This window comes from Boleophthalmus pectinirostris, unplaced genomic scaffold, assembly GCF_026225935.1.
Source record: "Boleophthalmus pectinirostris isolate CB_2022bp ecotype Guang Dong unplaced genomic scaffold, ASM2622593v1 HiC_scaffold_2, whole genome shotgun sequence".
Lineage (NCBI taxonomy): Eukaryota > Metazoa > Chordata > Actinopteri > Gobiiformes > Gobiidae > Boleophthalmus > Boleophthalmus pectinirostris.
Window position 1 is genome coordinate 18377764 of NW_026571152.1, and position 20658 is coordinate 18398421.

Here is a 20658-nt window from a genome sequence, read left to right on the forward strand (position 1 = left end):
ATTCTCAAACCATAGACTGACCTAAATCGGATCTAAATCATGATGGACTAGTGGGACAAAATAAGGTCTAAACTAGGGCTACTGTTGGACTTTTTCAGAACCAAGTCTTAACAACTATAAAGTATGATGTACTTTACATTTACATATTGCTAATGATTCTCTGTCAGTTTATTCACCAAAAGCTTATTAGGCTGATGTGGACATTACTCTCACATTGCATACTTGACATATATATTTAAAAGCACTAATTTTGGTTATGCAGAATATAATTAGATTTGTGTTATATAATTTAAAATGCTATCAGTGCTATCTATTTTTATTTGTATTTATTTATTTTATTTATTCTTTTTTTTTATTCATATTCATTAATTTATGCATTCAATATTTATACATTCACATTGCATAATTTATTCATTCAATATTTATTAATTCACGCTCCGATCCCAGCTCCCACCTGTTCATTCTGTTGCTGTGTCATTAGAAACTTAACCTGCTGTGCTTCTTGTGTCTGTGTAAACTGGTGTCTGAATGTGCATTGTAATAGGGAGTCTTTTTTTCCCCTACGCAACAAAGATAGAAAAGCACTATGAATTTAACTTAACTTTCTATGATAATTAGACTAATTCTTGCCATTTTTGTTTTCTTCCTAGACATTTTCCCTCTCTCCATCTGTCACAGCCTCCCAATTTTCCCATTGGCTTCTGTTAATCATTCCTGATCTGCTGCCCCTCACAGCATACTTTCATTTGTCTCTCTCTCTCCAAACCTTCAGCATGTTTCTGAAGACGGGCTCCTTGTTTCTTGTGGCTGTGTTTTGGCCCCTGGTGAGCTGTGGGCCCCAGACTCAGCTCCATGAGAATATCACAGACCAGGAGCTGTTCTGGGGGGCTGACCAGTATGACTTCTCTATTGTCCTCCCCGCAGCAGGGCTTGAGTGCGTCTGGCATTTTGCTCACGTGGGTGAAATCTTCTACCTCAACTTCATGGTAAGGCAATAAGCAGCTGTATTTTTTTTATTTGTATATTCATTAACTTTGGTTCTTTTCAAAGGTTTTCTACTAAATGTATTATCTGAGAAGCTAGTGACCAAATTACTCAACAGTGCATTTTAGATTATTAGTGCAATTTTACGCAGTTATAGTTATACACCTAATAATATAACAACTGATAACAGTATACCTGACTACATGTAGGTACTTTAAATGTGAAAAGAAAAATTTGAAAGGTGTGAAGGTACTGTTTAAATATGTAACTTTTTGGTGGTTGATCCCCTCCTGTAATAAATGTGTGTATTGTGCTGCTGTGTGTCCATGTGCTGACAGGTGCAGTGGGTAACAGGGGTGGGCCATGACAGGCACCTGTCTGTCACAGTAAACGCCCCTGGAGGTCTGCTGCTTGACACTGTGGATGATGCTACAGGACAGATCCGCTTTGAGGCCAAGGAGACTGGTCTGTGCTCACATTTATAATGACCATAACATGTTTTATGCATAAACACACTCATGGAACCTTTAAGTGGGATGTTTGGGGCCAAACATTCAGACACAAACCAATAAAGGGACTTTCCCTTTCACTCCTGTTGAAGTAAAGACACAGAAAGAAACTGAGAAACTGTCGAAGAGGGATTATATCATCACTTAACCATCACATATTGAGCAAATTGATAGGTGCACTGTCTATATGAATTATACATAATAGCTTCAAATGGTTCAACAATCACAAAATTACATTCAACACTCATTCAGAATAATAAAAGTAGTGTAGTGTGATGACATCTGGCCTCATGCTGGCACCAAAATATGTAGGTTGAAATCTACATGGGCTCACAGCGTGATACCATGATGTAGGGGGGTATTTCATGTTACAGATTGGAATTTAGGAGTTCTAAGTTAAAGTAGCACTCACGTGGCCTTTGTGAGTGTTCGGCTCTGACTAGAAATAAATTTGGGGGCACCACTCAACAAATGTTGAGAAATATTACCAATCCAATTTAATCAATTACCTATGTAACAATTGATCTGAAGGTTTGTAAATTCTTGTCCACATCAGTGACCTGCATATTTTGAAATGACATCATTGGAAATAACATCACTATTCACCAAAGCAAACTGTAGTTTATGAATATTTATTGACCAAGTTAAACAGACAGCATTTAAATATCAAATATGCAAATGAGTGTAGGTCGCTCTAAACTGGTGTTTAGAGATGTGAGATTAAACACAACTTTAAGAGTTATATAAAGTTCTGTGCTGACTCTAGATTGATAAAACAAGCCATTCTGTGAAAGTGCGCATACCACCCAGGGAGCGTGGAGATGTCCAGTCACAATGTGGTCCTGTTGGGTCCAATGAAGGTTTGAGTTTCTCAGGACGTCGGTTCTGAAGAATCAAACGCAATGAAACGGACGAAGGCCACGTGATCTGATCAATGTTCCAGGCTCTTTTGGCGTCAGGCTGAAGGACACTCTCCTCTGTTCCAGAGGATTGGAGGACACGTTTCAATGTCCACGAGGTCTAGGAGTGCTGGTCACGGATTAAGGCTAATCAATCAAAAAGACTGTCTGCAAAAATGCGAATATTTAAATTTGGAAAAATATGAAAGCTTCGTTTTCAAATCAGATCAGCGACAGGTATGTGAATAAAAACACGTCAAGTGACAGGCACAGCTTTGAACAGAGGGAGAACTCGGGCATTGTCTCTCCTGTTCGGCTCTTTACCATCTTTACCATTCTGAGTTGAACTGCTTCAGCGATCTTCTGCTGATGAACAGAGATCTGAACGAACTGGTCAGAACTGGGCGATCTGCAAAACTGGGCTGAGGTCTGTTTTCCTTGTCTTAAATCTTAAGATAAGCGGGAAGAACTGACCAATGGTGGATCTGCGTGTGGAATGTGAGTTAGTTGAGTGGGTTGTTTTATGACACAGCCCTCCTATTACACACTATGAACATTGACAGTTTACAAGTATTCACATGACATTTACAAATCAGTATTAAAACACACTGGCCATAGTTCATTGAATGAATTAAATTTCATTCCTTTCTTTCTCTGGATAAAGTTCATTGGCTTGAGATTAAGAGATTGTTCCATCAAAAATCCCATAGTGTCTTTTATTTGTCGATTATAGTCAGTGAACAAACTTCAGTCAACTGAATTATCAATAGGTGAAGCTTTGTAGAAAAGTTAGTGGGGGAGGAGTATAGTGTCTCAAAGTTAACCTCTATCTGAGGCAATGTCCAAACTTTGTGCAAGTCTATTCCCTAAGATTCAATATCATGATAACAGCCATGATTTCACATCTTCCATAGGTCAGAGGTCAGTCCTCTTACAGTAGTTTCAGACATTCTCTCTTCTTATAAACTTAAGTGGTCAGGTTTCACTCTCTCAAGTATTGACAACAAAAAAGAAACAATGATATCAAAAACCCTGTGTCATTCTTGATGATTAAAGTGCATATTTCATCATTAATAATCATTTCTTTTTTTGTCATGTGAGCAGGTTTCTACCAGATGTGCTTCAGTAACTTCCACAACCATTTCGGGATGATGCAAGTCTTCTTGAGTTTCGGAGTGCACTACGACGGGTATGAGGACGCCACCCAAAAGAAGGAAGAGGAGAAGAAAAAGAAAGAGGAACTTAGCAAGGATCTCAACAACACTCTCAGTGTCATTGGGGTACAACATTCTATATTTACTATGGATATTTAGGGTGGTCCATCACAGCATGGTAAAAAGTTTCAGATAACCTTGATTTGAAGAAATTTGAAAGAAAAAGGAAATGTTTTAGAGGTTGCTCAAGCTGCTTGAAGTTTCCTGGAAATTGACCAATTTTGTGCTTTCAGCAATGTTGGGTACCTTACTTTGAAAAAGTAATTAGTTATAGTTTCTAGTTACTTCTTTCAAAAAGTAAATGAGTTAGTAACTGAGTTATTCCACTATAAGAGTAACCAGTTAGCAGGGAAAGAAACTATTGCTTTTTTTTTTTTTTTTTTAAGGGCGCAATCACACTAGGACTTTAGAACCATGCTGTGCTCAAGCACGGTTTGCGGTAAGCCTGTACATCAGAGTATGGTTTGAACTCCCATCACCAGCGAAACCCCTACAAATGATTTTGTATTCCTTAAGAAGCTGTCACAGTATGAAAATTCAGATGTCAAGAAAGTAGCCTTAACAGCATTTTTGGTACTTGAACAAAGAAATGGTTGGTCTGGCATTTTTCGGCTCCAGTGTGACAGAAGAACAGAAGAAGATGATGGTTCACAATATTATGGAAAAGGAAGGTTCAGAGGTTCCGATGTTGTGATGCCCTTAATCAAGCAGATTATAAAGGGAAGCAGATAAGTGATTTTGTCACCACCTGCACGATGCGTTTCTTCAAAGCTCTTGGTCTGCAAAAAGCATTTTTAATAATTCCCCAGCAGACTGGGCTGATGATACAGAATTTCAGAAGGCTGCTAAAATTGTGCATTCCAGGACAGTTGTCAGTGATGTTGCTGAATGGGGAGTGAAACTTATTCAAGATTTTAACTGTAACCTAACAAAGAATGAAGATCAGAAAGTTGTCAAAGAGCAAAGGCACATATTTTGTGATGCCATCAAAGCCAAAGTGGTTGCTGGACTTTCTAATTTTTCATGGACTTTACGGACTTTCTAAGCAACATTTATGGACTTTCTAAGTAATTTTTATGCAAGTTTCATTTTGTGTTTGCAGAATAAAATGACAGATTATTCAAATACGCCTTTATTTGGCTCACTATGTTATAGTATAAACTGTATAGGGCAATTTTCAAGTGTCTTGAGCAACCCCAAATATTTTGGCCAGATATGGAACCAAAATGCAAAAACCAATGCAAAAAACTAAACGGTAGCCACCCAAAAAGATTCACTATGTAACTTTTGTGGTGGACGGTCTGCCACCTGCTTGTCTGTTTCCATGGAGATGATATTGCTTTGCCTAGAATGTTTCACCACCACCACCACCACCACCAGGCCGTTACAAGTGATACAATGATCTGTAAAAATACATGTTTTATGATATTTTTGTAGTGATATCAGTAAGCACCTGTTGAGATAAGCAAATGCTGGATCCTCCACCACAAAAGTTACATAGTGCACTTTTAAGTGCAGATGCTTTTCCACTTCTTATTGTGTAATATATTTTTGCAGGAGGCCACACACAAAGTGGAGACTTATGTTTTCCACATGTTTCGCTACTACACGTTAAGTCGCATGAAGAAGAGTGCAGACTACTACCTGCTGCTGTCTAACTCACAGTATGTGTCCTGGATGTCCCTGGCCCTCAGCCTCCTCATCCTCACCTCAGGTTACCTGCAGCTGCTCTTCCTCAAACGCCTCTTCATCACCAAGGAAACACAGCCAGAGGAGAAGCCACGCTGCTGAGAAATACTAGACTTGTACATGATTTTAATATATAATTGTATGTTGTGCTATTCCCTGTTCTCAAATAATGATATAAATCAAAAACAGTGATTTGAAAGTTGAAAAAGTTGAAGAAACAGTGGTCATCTGGACACTGTTTTGAGTCTGCCCTTGATAAACAAGCTGTGATTTTTAACTTTCTACTGGTTAAAATTTACAAAAATAAATTGTATGAATTGTACAAGATCAACAACAAACTCAAGCATTTTAGTGGAAAAAAATAACACATATATATTCTTTATAAATTGTACTTGTACAATTTCTACATAATAATAATAATAATAATAATAATAATAATGATAATAATAATAATAATGTTGGTGGTGTTAAGTTATGAAATGGTTTATAGACAGACATAAAAGCCTATTGTGAAGCATCTGAGAATTAGAAGAACTGAGGAATAATCATGAGAATATTATCTGTATCTTTTTGCATTTAAGGAATTTCATGTGTTAGGGGTAATTATTTTTGGCTGATTAATGGCTCTTTGTTACTACAGTGTGATGGCTGACCATCTGTATGATTGCCCATAATAATAGCCCTGTTTTTCATGCCCCTATTCTCATTTGTTATCTTAATAGAATTTTTGCTGAAATTGATTATTGAAATTGCATGGATGTATAAAATAAATAATGAAATTCAGAGATGTGGTTGTATTTATAATGTAAAATTTTGAATTATGGAAAATAATATATTTTTGTGAAGTTTTGTGTCAACTTTTTCAAGCATCTGCCTTCAAATTCAAATGCGTTCAACACTGACTTTGATGCCAAAATGTGCCCAAACAGGCTCCACCTCTCTGTGGGGATAACATACTAACATACTTTCTGTTGCTAGATATAAATGATTGCTATTGAGGTGAATGAGCTATTTTGTTTATTAGCCATCAGTATTGGTTGTTATGTAAGATTATCTTCTTTACTTTAATCTCAACTGCTACTTAAAAAGGAACATAAAATGTAGTGATTATTGTTATGATACATACAGAGTAGGGATAAAATATTTACAGAATAATTGTCATAGATAGTGCCTAATGCCTAAAATGCCTAATAACATCGATGCTGTCAGTTTAATCCCACATAGAGGCATTACACACTTCACTCAACTTTAGTTCATTTTCTGAGTGTAAAAGGAATGCTTTGATAGTGAAATTACAAAACACAAAATAAAAAAAATAATTACCTCTAAATTTATATTTTACTTTTAGAATTTAATGAGCACACATTTTGACCCAAAAGATATAAGATAAGCCTTTATTAGTCCCACAGTGGGGAAATTCCAGTGTTGCAACGCGCAATTTCAGAACAGCAGGAAAAGGTAACATACAATAAAACAGATAATAAATAATAGCTTAAAAATTATTTTAAAATAGACTTAAAAATAATTCCACATGGATATAATTGAATGGCACATGTTCAGTGTTAACAGTGTTTGTTGTAAAGTCTGACAGCAGCAGGAAGGAAAGACCTGCGAAATCTCTCCTTCAGCGAGGGTCAATCAGTCTGTCACTGAAGCTGCTCTCCAGAGCAGACAGTGCGTCCTGCAGGGGGTGAGACTCATGGCCCAGCATAGAGATGACCTTAGTCAGGACCCTCTTGTCCCCCACCTCCTGCACTGAGTCCAGACAACAGCCCAGGACAGAGCTGGACTTCTTGATGACACAATTGAAAATCTGTTTAATTTAGGTGTCTTAGAAAGTTTTTTTGTTTAGAGTAAAAAGGACACAGTGGAATAAAGACAGTGTTGAGATATGTTGTTGTGCTATAGCATAATTTCAGCACATTTTAAAAATGCCCAGTGAGGCGCTCTGCATAGACCAGAAGACCATTTTCCACTAACACCACAGACTCAAACTCCAGATTGGCCTGAGGCATGGCAAATGGATTTTGAGCAAGAGCTACAGTGCCACCTAGAGCAAAGGGCACCAACACCCCAACGTCATCATCCGAGTCGTCATCCACCTCCTCCACTGTGTAGCCCAGCGCAGATTGGTATCGGCTAGTGGAAGGGACCTGGTTGGTGCGGGGAGCGTGGCTCACATGTGGGATTGTGGCCAGGACTCTCAGACTGTCTTGGATCATCCGGTCTAGGGCGTTAAACTCACTCTTGTATTTGACTTTGTTCACCACTCGGTGCATGGTGCACTTCTGAACCAGACTGTCCGCACTCATCAGGGTGGTGTAAAGTCTCTGCAGAGCTCCACCCACCTGGAACAAGAATACAACTAGGTCATAGATACTTGTCTATGTTTTTTCATCTCTGTGTGTATTACCTGTGAGGTTATGGAGCCAGATGGCCTGTTCTGGAGGGCCAGGACCATTTCCTCCACAGAGGTGAGCTTCTGTCCCAGCTGACGACAGCGATCCTTCATCACTCTGGCCTCTGGGATCTTATAGTTAATGTTCCTGCACTGGGACAGCACCAAAGATGTGTAGTCCATTGCAACTGAAAGTACATACTCCATGAGTACTCTAACTAGGGTGTAATTAGTTAACACAAAGCTACATTTGATCACAGGCCCTATTTGCCCTTGAGGTGGAGCTCAAAGGAGCTTGGAGTGGAGCTGCTGAAATATAAAAGATAATACAAGATATCCCACAGAAGAAAATCCTCAATTTTGTCCTAAATTTAAAATTATATCTATTTGCCTCAGCTGTGAAGTTATACAAAACTACAGTTAAATAGATACATCGGTAACAATTTAAGTGTGTCCATAAATAGTGAACATAATAAAGCCTAGTGAATGTACTGTAGACAGCGGTGTTTACAGAAAATCACTTCTGATCAGTGGCAGAAACTTTCCTAGATCTCAGAACTGGTTTGACTTGAAACCATATGTGACTTCATCAGCTCTAATCTTAAATACACAGAATATGTAAATGTAAATGTTCACGATTCTGAACTAACATATCACATTTTCACATATACTTTGGATACACTTTCTTGAAAATGCATATGTATATGTTTACTTGGATAAAGATTTAAATTAACCCTAGACTTGAGGCAAAAAAGTTTAGGTCTGCAGTGAATGTGATTGTAATATTTATATATATTTATTCTATGAACGTGAAAAAAAAAAAAAAAGAATAATAATCACTCCAATATACAAAAAGTAACAGAAATTACTACTTACTGAGATATGCTTTTGGTTATATGATAATTCAAAATTAAATGTTAAGTTAATAAAACAATAGAGGTTTCTATTATCTTTGTGATACTCCTGAAATGTAACTTATTGTTCTTACCTTGAAGGCAGACTGACTCGACTGTTGTGATAAAGTGAAACTAAATGCCTTTAAGGCAACAGCTTAGGCATCTTTATCAGACAGTGTATCCTGCAGGCGGGCTCTGCCACTTAGGAACTTGATTTCAACGAGTTGCTTGTCAGTCAATACGAGAGCTTCACTCATCTCACACAAACCAAACATTTTCAAGTTATAACCAGTGTCAGTTTTGGAGAAGGGTCCACCATCTGCTTGTCTTGCTGTAGTTTTGCCCAGAATGTTTCATCTATCTAAGCAGATGGCACTACAAAGCAAAGTTACAATCTGTGGAGAGGCAACACTGCTCACAATGAAAACGTATATTTTAAATTAACTATATTATTTTATCAGTAAAAACAGTTGAAACATGGATGTGCTTGACCCTCTCATTTAGAAAAGTTACATCACACACAAAGTGAAGACTTCTGTTACAAGAGAAGTAAGAAAAAAATTGGAAAGAAATATTTAAATTACATTGCGAGTCATACATTCTATGATAAACAAGCTGTAGTAAAACTCCTTTAACTTTTATTACCACCTCTTCTTTTTCTGCTTCTGATAGTATTTTCATGCTGCTAGTGTAACGCAAATGTGTTAGGGCTAGGGGCAGACTACGGCCACAAAAGCAGCATCAGAAGAATGTTCTTTGAGGAGCCCGAGTGTGAATGAAGAGACATAAGTCATAAATATGAAGTTGGGTGAAGTATATTGAAAATTTTTACAGAGCACAGGAGTAACAAAACAAAATAAAAAAATAAAAAAACTGTCCAGTTATCTAGTACTTTGATTCAGGTTAATCTAAGTTCAGGTTTTTGGGTAAGCTCGCCATCATTCCATCATTTCCTAGTTGAGAGTTTCTGCGAAGCTGGAGTTCAATCAGTCCATAGAAAAAACCTGACCTAAAAAAGTCAAAAAAACAAACAAATGAATATCATTTAAATAAAACATTAACAGGTCTTAAATAACCAAAAATAAATTAAATGTATGCATAAACATACAAGCACAAGTGAACAGTTCAATTCATGTTCACTTAATCAGTACATTCAAGATACCAATTAATTCATTAATCAGAATACACATTAACAATAAATTAAATGTAGTCATTGACTAATGACACAAACAGTCCATCAGGATTAACATTTTCAACAATTACAATTAATATTCAATTCAATTCATGAATGAATTCAATGTCAATAAGTGAAAAAAAAAATTAAATAAGTTATAAAGTTAAATCATTTAAATCATTAAAATTAAATGATTAATTAAGTTAGTTAATAAATCAAGGAAATTCAAAAAGTAAAGTAAATTCAGTAGGTTTATCACAATTAAGTAAGTAAAGTATCATTATTAAGTCAATTAAAATCAAAGAATTACCAAACAATACCCAAGCAAAGGCCGATAAATTCAAATATTGCGCAATATCAATATGTTTCAAAGTAAAGTGCGTATCTACGCTCAATTCAATTGACGAACTCCACCGGAGTTTTAACAAATACTAGTAACTGTGCTAAAACTGCACAAATTAATCAAAGTCGCGAAAAACAAAGTTAGCGACATTAAGGAATCTTTTACCTTCATTTCGGCTCTTATTAGTACAAAAGGAAAATCAGGTACCTTCGAATTTCGCGTTGCGATCTCCTCTCCATACACGGCCAGGTGTGTACAATCTATATGGAGGCTCTATGAGGGTCGGAGACGTGGCATTAGCGATTTTTACAGAATTAAGTAGTTTAGCGAAATTGTTGAACGTGATTATTAAATCGGCAGCATTCTAATAATGTGGCAAAACACTCACCTAATTGTGGATGTTGTACGATTCGTAGTTTAAAAGTTTATTGAAATTGTTTGCCGACGCCCAGACCACGCCACAGCCACAGCGGAGCGGAGGAGGAGGAAGTGACACGGTGACCCCGCAACTTAAAGGAAGTGGGGGAGATCGGGGTGAAACGGAATTGACCCGCGACAATAAAAGTCTCTCAAATGCGGGTTACACTAGTCCTAATCCCATATTTTATAGAGAGACAGAGAGCAAAAGAGAGAGACAGCAAACAGAAAGAGAGAAAGAGAAAGAGGGAAAAAGAGAGAGAGCGCAAAAGCGAGAGCGCGGGCGCCCCAGAGAGAGAGATACTTAATTGATCTTGTTTGAGGTTTTGTTGCATAAACATTTACATTGCACTTCTCAGTCTGTTCGCTTTAACAGAAGGACTGGTCAGGTAGGGTCCGCAGATCTGTGTCAGGGCCCTAGGTAAAACCAATGAACACAACAGGAGAGGCCTCGTTCTTACTCAGTCTGCAGTTTTGGTTGGAGATGAAATTGTTCATTTTTGTATTTTAAAGGGTCACTATGTAACTTTTTGGATGGGGGTCTGTCTGTTTCTATGAATATGTCATTGCTCTGCCTGGAATGTTCCATAGTATGACATTAACAACTCTACCTTACATTTATTAAATTACAAGTGATGTTTAGCTAAAAAAATACCTAGAAAAACAGGTATTTTGACAGTGAACAAGGTTGCTTCTCCACATATCTGACCTGTAACTTGGTCTTGTTTGGTCTAAATGAAGTTTGTAATTACTCATTATTCCACTCTGTTGTTTCAGTTGGAGATGAAATTGTTTATTCTCTCTATGTATTTTCTCTGGAAGGCCGTCTTCCACATTTGCTGACACATAAGGTATAAAGCCTATAGCATCTCAAATGGCTTCTTAGCTGGTTATATGATAATAAAAAATTGAGCTCACACACAAAAAAAATCTAAATCTGCTCAGTGTATGAGCCAGGTAGCCACAAAAGTAGATAACCAAACAACAGCCAAGTGGATCATTCCACACTAAATCTCCAAATGCCTCCGCCTGACCATCTCAGATTTGACTGAAAAAATTCTGAGAGGTTCACACACTTCCCAATGGGAAAAGTCCCAAAATTTAGCTCCCAGTTCCTTATAGTTTTGTCATAAAAAAATATTTTGTCAACTCTCCCCTGACCTGTTTTGAGCAGAGTTGTCCAAGGAGCCACTTTCAGATTGCTGTGTCTAAAAAACAATTTAAGGTCGGTCCTTCAAATTTTCAAGGGTTAAAATTTGGCAAATGTACTTTTAGAATTTGGACTTTTACACAAGTGCTTTTGATTTATCACAGATTTCTGGGGGATTGAATTTGCTCGAAAATTCTACTCTTCAAATATGAGAGCATCTTTGAAGGACTGTGGAAAGTGCAATTTCAAAGACAGAGGTTTGATATTGAACACACATCTGTGCACACATGCTGTACACATGCTGTGTGCTTTGTATTTTAAAACTGACCCTCTGTGATGAACAAGATATTAAGTGTTTAAAATAGAAAAAAAAATATTTGGTGCCATTTTTACCATGTTATACCAAAAAAATTATAGTACCCACCAACATAAAATGGATTGTTGTAGAAAGACTAGATGTCTCTTTTTAACATATCCAAAATTTGTGATGGTGTTCTGCCTTACTTTTGCAAAATGATTTTTTGAAAATGTCATGTCTGCTTACATGCAGAGCATTCATGGTCTGTGAAGGCACTTTCAGAAGCTAAGAGAACACTCTGAATATTTGACACACAGCTTAAACTCAACAAAATGCAGAACACCATCACATATTTTGGATATAGTCCGGTTCCTTATATACTTTTGTGGGAATTTTTTGGGGATTTGCTAACCTATATATTTTTGGAAAGGTTATAGTACATGGAGTCAGAAAATCAATGTTTGCATTTGCCCACATGTCTTTATGGCGGCCATATTGGATTTTTTTTTAAATGGCCGCCAAAAAACCTTTTTGGAATATCTCAGCCTCTGAATAAGTTGAAATGTTGATTTTAACTGCTAAACCCACATTTTCAGGGTCAGGGAATCAAATGGTGCTAGTTACAAACCTGTAAGACCTACCCAAATTAACCCTTAGATGAATAAGTGGGTCAAAAATGACCCGGTTTGGTTGTTTTCTTGCAATTTCACTGTAATATTCACATGTAATACTCCATGTTCCTCCAAAAACATGTTTTTTTTTTAATGATCCTGCTGAAATACATCAACAATATGGGTAAAACAAATTATAAACATCACATGCAGCTGGTCAGATAACTTAAAGAGTTTAAAAGTAGCTAACATAAAATTTGGATGTTGGATGTAAACACACACATTTAGACACAATATGATTACACAACTTTTTTATGAGACATTTTCTATACATCATCATTATCATCATCACTTTCATACAACCATAGACTGTATATATGAGTGGACAGATCTAACGCTGTAGCCGCCATGTGCCAAATAGGAAGTTCTCCAGGAGGCTCTTCCGGCTCCTTCTGACTCTGGCTCCAGGACTTACATTAGGATCTTGTGGCTGCTCTCTCTGTACCTGCTGCAGTGAGCCTCAAACATTTTGGTCTTAAAATGTTTGTGTTAACCCACGACACATGATCCTATTCATAATATAGAGTCTGGCTCCAGATTGGCTCCTGTATCCATGAACATGACAAGCCTCATTTGAGTAGTACTGAACTCTGTGGGTCACACTCACTTAGTCCATTTCTTTTATACAGTCTATGCAACAACATGGCTTCGGAATCATCATCATTCTGGCACTGGCTGCTGCACTGACACATGTCGGTACAGGATAAACCTTTAGTTTCTGGTGTGCAGTTCTGCAGTCACCTTTGTACTTGGCAGTGGTGAACCGTGGACCTGGACCCTGAGCCTTCATTAGGACCAACTGCTGCTATCATGACATCATTTATTTAAAGAAAACTAAATGAAGCAAATTGCGCATGCACTTATTGCATATATTTGCTTAATAAACATTAGCTACTGTTCAACAAGATGGATAGATCCACGGCTGTCTGGGCTCCGAGCTCTGGTCTGGCCGTGGGCTCTGAGCTCCAGTTCTTCCGTCGTCCAATAGGGGTGTCCTGCTTGTTTTTTGACACTGCGGTCTCGCTTATGAACAAGGCGCAGGCAATCAACAGCTCTGCCCTGCCAGTGATCAAATACCCTGCAGGTATCATAAGCTGGCCAAAGGAGGAGATACAGACCACAGATGTTAAGACACGAAAGCTCCTGACCATGCAGGGAGGGTTCCATCCCAATGGCTTGAGAGGGTCTGAAGGACACACAGAGGCTCATTCTGGAGGTCAGGAGCAGGTCCTGGGCACTTGAGTAATAGAGGCCCAGATATACCACACCAGACAAGAGCCACGGTGTAGACTGTGCAAAGAGGCTCCTGAGACAGTCCAGCACAGAACTGCAGGGTGTAAGATGCTGGCAGGGAAAGCATACATGGAGCGACATAACCAAGTGGCGGGCATAGTGTACAGAAACATCTGTGCAGAGTACGGGCTGGAAACCCCAGGATCAAGGTGGGAAACACCTCCAAAGGTTGTGGAGAACGACCGAGCCAAGATCCTGTGGGACTTCCAGATACACACTGACAGGATGGTGATGGACCAACCAGACATAGTGGTGGTGGATAAGAAACAGAGCAGAGCCGTGGTGGTGGACATCACAATACCAAGAGATGGTAATATCAGGAAAAAGGAAACCGCATGTCAATCTCACGTTCCGTCCTCCCCTCACTCATGAACAAGACCCCGAGATACTTGAACTCCTCCACTTGAGGCAGGGACTCTCCACCCACCCGGAGAGGGCAAGACGCCTTTTTCCGGTTGAGAACCATGGCCTCGGATTTGGAGGAGATGATCTTCATACCAGCTGCTTCACACACGGGTCAAACTGCCCCAGTGCTGCAGGTCCTGGTTTGATGAAGACAACAGGACAACATCATCTGTGAACAGCAGAGATGATCCTGTGGTCCCCAAACCAGACTGTTCGGCCTCTGACTGCACCGAGAAATTCTGTCCATAAATACAATGAACAGAACCGGTGACAGTTGCGGCCCTGGTGGAGTCCAACATGCACCGGGAATAGGTCTGACTTACTTACCGGCAATGAACACAGCTCCTGCTCCGGGTCATACAGGGAACTGGACAGCCCTTAGCAAAGGACCTCGGACCCCATACTCCCAGAGCACCCCCCACAGGACACCATGAGGGACACGGTCGAATGCCTTCTCCAGATCCACAAAGCACATGTGGACTGGTTGGGCAAACTCCCATGAACCCTCGAGCGCCTGATGGAGAGTGTAGAGCTGGTCCAGTGTTCCACGACCGGGGCGAAAACCACGGTCGGATTCTCCTCTCCAGTCCCTGGCACAGACCGGGGAGGCTGAGAAGTGTGATTCCCCTGTAGTTGGAACACACCCTCCGGTCCCCCTTCTAATACAGAGGGACCAACACCCCGGTTTTGCCAGTCCAGAGGTACTGTCCCCGACCGCCACACGATGTTGAAGAGGCGTGTCAGCCAAGACCCACAACATCCAGAGACTTAAGGTACTCAGGATGGATCTCATCCAGCCATGGGCTTTATATTATGAATAGGATTTTTTTGATGGACAAAATAGCAAAAAAAAAAACTAGAAAAGCACTCAGAGAGCGCAGACCTCCGCCAAGGACTACCCCCATTTTTTATAGAAATTGTGATAAAATCAGTCTTCTGGATCAGATCCGGATCAGCCTTTGGAATATGAAAGAGGATCTCATTGTCCATCCCTGAGTCAAATTTCATGGGGTTTGGTCAATAATTAACCGAGATATTGAGAAACAAATTTTTTGGCCCCATTTACCACAATGTTAACTAAAATTTCAAAGTGATCCAGAATCCAGGATTTCTTCCGGATCACCCCCAAAATGAAATCAGTCCTTCCTTTTCACATTTCCAACAAATCCTGAAAATTTCATCAAAATCGGTCCATAACTTTTTGAGTTATGTTGCTAACAGACAAACAAACAAACAAACAAACAAACAAACAGACAAACGCTGGCAAAAACATAACCTCCTTGGCGGAGGTAATCAGGATCATGTAGATCGGGTTCATACAAACATTTTAAGACCAAAATGTCAAGGCTCACTGCAGCAGGTACAGAGAGAGGAGCCACAAGATCCTAATGTAAGTCCATTGGAGCCAGAGTCAGAAGGAGCTGGAAGAGCCTCCTGGAGAACTTCCTATTTGGCACATGGCGGCTACAGCGTTAGATCTGTCCACTCATATATACAGTCTATGGTTGTATGAAAGTGATGATGATAATGATGATGTATAGAAAATGTCTCATAAAAAAGTTGTGTAATCATATTGTGTCTAAATGTGTGTGTTTACATCCAACATCCAAATTTTATGTTAGCTACTTTTAAACTCTTTGAGTTATCTGACCAGCTGCATGTGATGTTTATATTTTGTTTTACCAATATTGTTGATGTATTTCAGCAGGATAATAAAAAAAATAAAAAACATGTTTTTGGAGGAACATGGAGTATTACATATGAATATTACAGTGAAAATGCAAGAAACAACCAAACCGGGTCATTTTTGACCCACTTATTCATCTAAGGGTTAATGTGCGTAGGTCTTACAGGTTTGTAACTAGCACCATTTGATTCCCTGACCCTGAAAATGTGGGTTTAGCAGTTAAAATCAACATTTCAACTTATTCAGAGGCTGAGATATTCCAAAAAGGGTTTTTTGGCGGCCATTTTTTTTAAATCCAATATGGCCACCATAAAGACATGTGGGCAAATGCAAACATTGATTTTCTGACTCCATATACTATAACCTTTCCAAAAATATATAGGTTAGCAAATCCCCAAAAACTTCCCACTAAGGTCAAAAAATGGCAATAAGGAACCGGACTAATATGTTAAAACAGACATCTAGTCTTTCTAAAACTGTCCATTTTATGTTGGTGGGTGCTATCGTTTTTTGGAATAACATGGTAAAAATGGCACCACATTGATTTTTTCCATTTTAAACGCTTAATATCTTCTAGAGCGTTCATCACAGACGGTCAGTTTTTAAATACAAAGTACACAGTGTGTGTGGGAAGGTGTATGTTCAATATCAAACCTCTGTCTTTGAAATTGCACTTTCCACAGTCCTTCAAATATGCCCTTATATATTTGAAGAGTAGAATTTTCGAGCAAATTCAAGCCCCCAGAAATCTGTGATAAATCAAAAGCACATGTGTTTCAGTCCATATTCTACAAGTACAGTTGCCAAATAATTTTTTTTTTTAAGTGGGGAAAAAATCTTTACCTAACAATTTAATTATAAGAATACATGATGTACATTTTTATTTTTTATTTTTTATATATATTGACGTCTTTACAGTCCCAAAACATGTAAATAAAAGTATCAGTTGCATTTGTCGCATATTGGAGACTCACTCTATGAAAGTGGTCATAAGAACTGTAGAAAGTTCTATGCAGAAAGTTCAAGTGCAACATCAAATGATTTTGATGAATAGTTAATAGTGTTCTGTATTCCTTTTCAGTTGTCAATCACCAATACTGCATCCAAATCCTTACTCCATATGTTTTCAATTTTCAAGTTTATAATTTGCAATCAGTAATAGATTATATACATGAATACATTTGATTCTGTTTTCTAAATGAAAATCCTGCTTGAAATATGACACTCCAAGATAAGGATGCGACTGAGCCACGTATAAAAGCAACCTTTCCTTTCACTTCTTTCCAGTCCACTGCATCACACTTCAGGTAAGACATGCAAATATTTCTTTTACTTTACTTTTCAATCAATTATGAATCATAGTATAATAGCATCATAGCATTTTGGAAGTACCACAGAGTAAATTGAATGCCATGTTTTATGAATTTACAAATTATCAAATTCAAAAATCTAATTATAAAATTTTAATACTTAATAAAACTAGTAAACATTTGTGTTTGAGTGACAGAAAAATTTTGTGTGTGTGCATTTTTTATTTTTATTTTTTATTTTTTTGTAGTAGAAATACTATACAAACGACTCCAACCACAGTAACTGCTGATCAACACTTTTTGCATCAAATCTAAAACCTTCTGTTTGCAGGGTGAGTCGCAAAATACTTTTAAATTTCAATATGCATCTAATTAATATACAATCCTGTCTAATTACTTTGTATTCAAAACAAACCAGTTTTCTCAGCTGCAGGAACTAATTACATTTTTTCCCCTAAACACTTCCTTAACTCCAGTTAATGCACTATAAGTGTATATTTTATGATTCATTGTTTATGGACAAAAATAGCAAAAATAAATCATACTTTAAAGCTACCACCTGTTCTGCTTTGCTTACCACTACATGGTAAATATGAAACTTGTCCCATCCTCCTCCTTTTCCTTATCTGGCCTTTGTTCAGACTCACTTGTGCTGCCTGGTCTTCTTCTCTCAGGCCAAAACTGGCACACTGTCAGACTGCAGAAATGTATATAGCCCTGTGTTATGTGATAATACAACAGGGCCGGGTAGGCCGGTCTGAGCACAAATAGGGACTTTAAGACAAAATCTTCCTCGTGGGTTGTTTTTGCTGGTTGTCCCAACAGATCTACTCCTAGCTCTTCTGAGTTGCACCGTTCACCTCTAGGCCAAAGTGCTTTATCTCATTTTGGACAACTATTCACAGTCTTGTTCATGAACTAGTGTATGAACTGTAGTATTTTGCTTTTCAGCTGACCATGGACTACACGTCTTTGGTACTATCCCAGTGCAGGGACATCAGCTTTAAGATCTCAGAGGTCAGAGTGATGAAGGGTCACTGCCGTCAGCTGGGACAGAAGCTCACTTCTGTGGAAAAAATGGTCTTGACCCTCCAGTCATCTGGCTCCATAACTCCACAGGTAATCACAGTAACATTACAGTAATACAAAAGTAACATCACAGTAACACAACAGTGTAGTATTACTGACCTTTGACCTATGGAAGATGTGAAATCATGGCAAATCTTTAAATAAGAACTTGCACCAAAGTTTGGACAATGCCCTGGACTGGAGTTAACTTTGGATGCACACTATCATTCCCCCACTTCCAACAGCCCTATCTTGGACCTGTCACGCCAAATTAAGATTTATTGACTTAAGACATTTTCTGTTCATACTATCTCACACAAAGGCTATTTTGCAAAGGAATAAATTTCACTGGCAAAAGAGCTACGAGATAGAATGAAGAGAGAATGAGAGAATGAAGTAAGTTCACTGACTATAACTGACTACTGGACTTTCTCCAGAGAAAGAGGCTGAATTAAATGAACAGTTTGTTCCATGAACTATTGCCAATGTGTTTTAATGCTGATTTGTAAATATCATGTGAATACTTTATTTGTGTAAAACTGTTAATGGTTTATAAAATGTAATGTGAGAGCTGTGTCACAAACCCCCACACAACTTAAAGAAAGGCACATTCCTTGCCCATTGCACATTTACAAACCTTCAGAACAATTGTTTAATTAATTATTAAGCAATTAATTAAGGTTGGCATTTGATAATATTGTATTAGTAATATTTCTCAACATTGGTTGAGTGGTGCCCCAACACTCACAAAGGCCGCGTGAGTGCTGCTTTAACTTAGAACTCTTAAATTCCAATCTTTAATATCATTTAAGGGACCCTTTTCTTAGTCATCCTACAACAGTAACATCACAGTTACATCACAGTAACATCATGATAACTCAACAGTAACTCAACAGTAACTCAACAGTAACTCCACAGCTAGACTACATTAACATCACAGGTAACAAGACCTAACTCATCCTGTTAAGTTGTTAAATTAAAAGTAACATTTTATTTATGTTTTTATTTGTTTGTATTATGATTTTAATGTCCATTGTATTACCAATTGCCAGCTAACATCTTTAAAAAAATTATGTCTAAAAAAATAAAAACGCTGTTCCAGGTGGGTGGAGCTCTACAGACTCTCTACACCACTCTGATGAGTGCAGACAGCCTGCTTCACAAATGTGCTGTGAATCGAGTGGTGAACAAGGGCACTTACAAGAACGAGTTTAACATCCTGGACCGGCAGATCCAGGACAGTCTGAGAGTCCTGGCCACCATCCCACATGTTAACCTGGTCCCCTCCACCAACATGGCCCCACCCACCAGCCAAGCCCCCTCCTTTGGCTTTGCGCCCTCTATCGGCTTTGCGCCCTATCCAGGCCATGCCCCCTACATTAGTCATGCCCCCTCCATTGGGCACACCCCCTACCCTAGCCACGCCCCCATCATGGGCCATGCCCCCTACCCTGGCCATGCTCCAAACCATGCTTCCTCCAACAGCCATGCCCCCTCCCCAATCATCATAGATGAATCAATTAATCAATATAACTTTACTCATACCTATAAATAAACATCTATGCCAATGTTGAATTGGTAAGATTAATGAAGCTCAATAACAGTGAGTTGCACACACAGAATACATTTTCTTCTCAGAATCTAGGATAGCACTGTGAGACATGAAAATAACACTTTGCTGATTAGACAAGATCTTCCTTCATACATTTATTGATACTCACTCATATAAAGGCTGGAAACACATAAATCACAGGGCTCTCATCCTGTCTTTCTGCAGTGCTCATAACTAAGCTGTTTACTTTGTGTAAGTCTCAATAAATCCTTCTGACTTAACATTTTTTGAATATTGTCCTTAGTGCTGTCATGCGATTAAAAAAATTTAGAGATTAATTAATTATGATCTGTAATTAATGAATCTAATTAATCTAATTTTAATCTCACCTAAAAATTGCTGAGAAAAGCCTTCAATTTGAGGTATTTTCATTTAAATTCATTATTACATTATTGTGGCAGATCAAAAGACTGATATAGATTTAAAAAAGTGACTTTATAAAGTAATTTATTGTTTAACAAATCTCTCCAAATTGGCTGTTGAGCCCAAGTCTCCATGAATAAGAAACTGTTTGCTGTAAAGTAGCAAAGACGAGGAAATCTGAACATAATAACTTTTGTCTACTTAAAGACAATAAAAAGTCCAGTCTTTCCTTAACCATATTAAAAATATTATTGATAGAGAAATGCTTTATATATGAA

The 20658-nt window shown here is 38.2% G+C and overlaps 2 protein-coding genes and 1 long non-coding RNA gene across 3 annotated transcripts; 2 read left to right on the top strand and 1 right to left on the bottom strand.

Moving 5' to 3' along the window:
* Positions 1-773: 773 nt before the first annotated feature.
* On the top strand, positions 774-5993 carry tmed6 (transmembrane p24 trafficking protein 6). The gene is made up of 4 exons (XM_020932088.2): positions 774-986; positions 1323-1449; positions 3497-3672; positions 5164-5993. The coding sequence occupies exons 1-4, from the start codon at positions 774-776 to the stop codon at positions 5395-5397; spliced, it is 750 nt and encodes a 249-aa protein (XP_020787747.1). The 3' UTR covers positions 5398-5993.
* Positions 5994-9280: 3287 nt separating this feature from the next.
* Positions 9281-10578, bottom strand: LOC129409495 (uncharacterized). Its single transcript, XR_008632436.1, has 3 exons — positions 10495-10578; positions 10314-10379; positions 9281-9598 (listed from the first exon to the last, which is right to left on the bottom strand). It is a non-coding gene; the product is annotated as an uncharacterized LOC129409495 (long non-coding RNA).
* A 2970-nt stretch (positions 10579-13548) lies between these two features.
* On the top strand, positions 13549-19960 carry LOC110166783 (uncharacterized). Its single transcript, XM_055155859.1, has 4 exons — positions 13549-13726; positions 17315-17334; positions 18289-18456; positions 19508-19960. The coding sequence occupies exons 1-4, from the start codon at positions 13549-13551 to the stop codon at positions 19958-19960; spliced, it is 819 nt and encodes a 272-aa protein (XP_055011834.1).
* Positions 19961-20658: the final 698 nt, after the last annotated feature.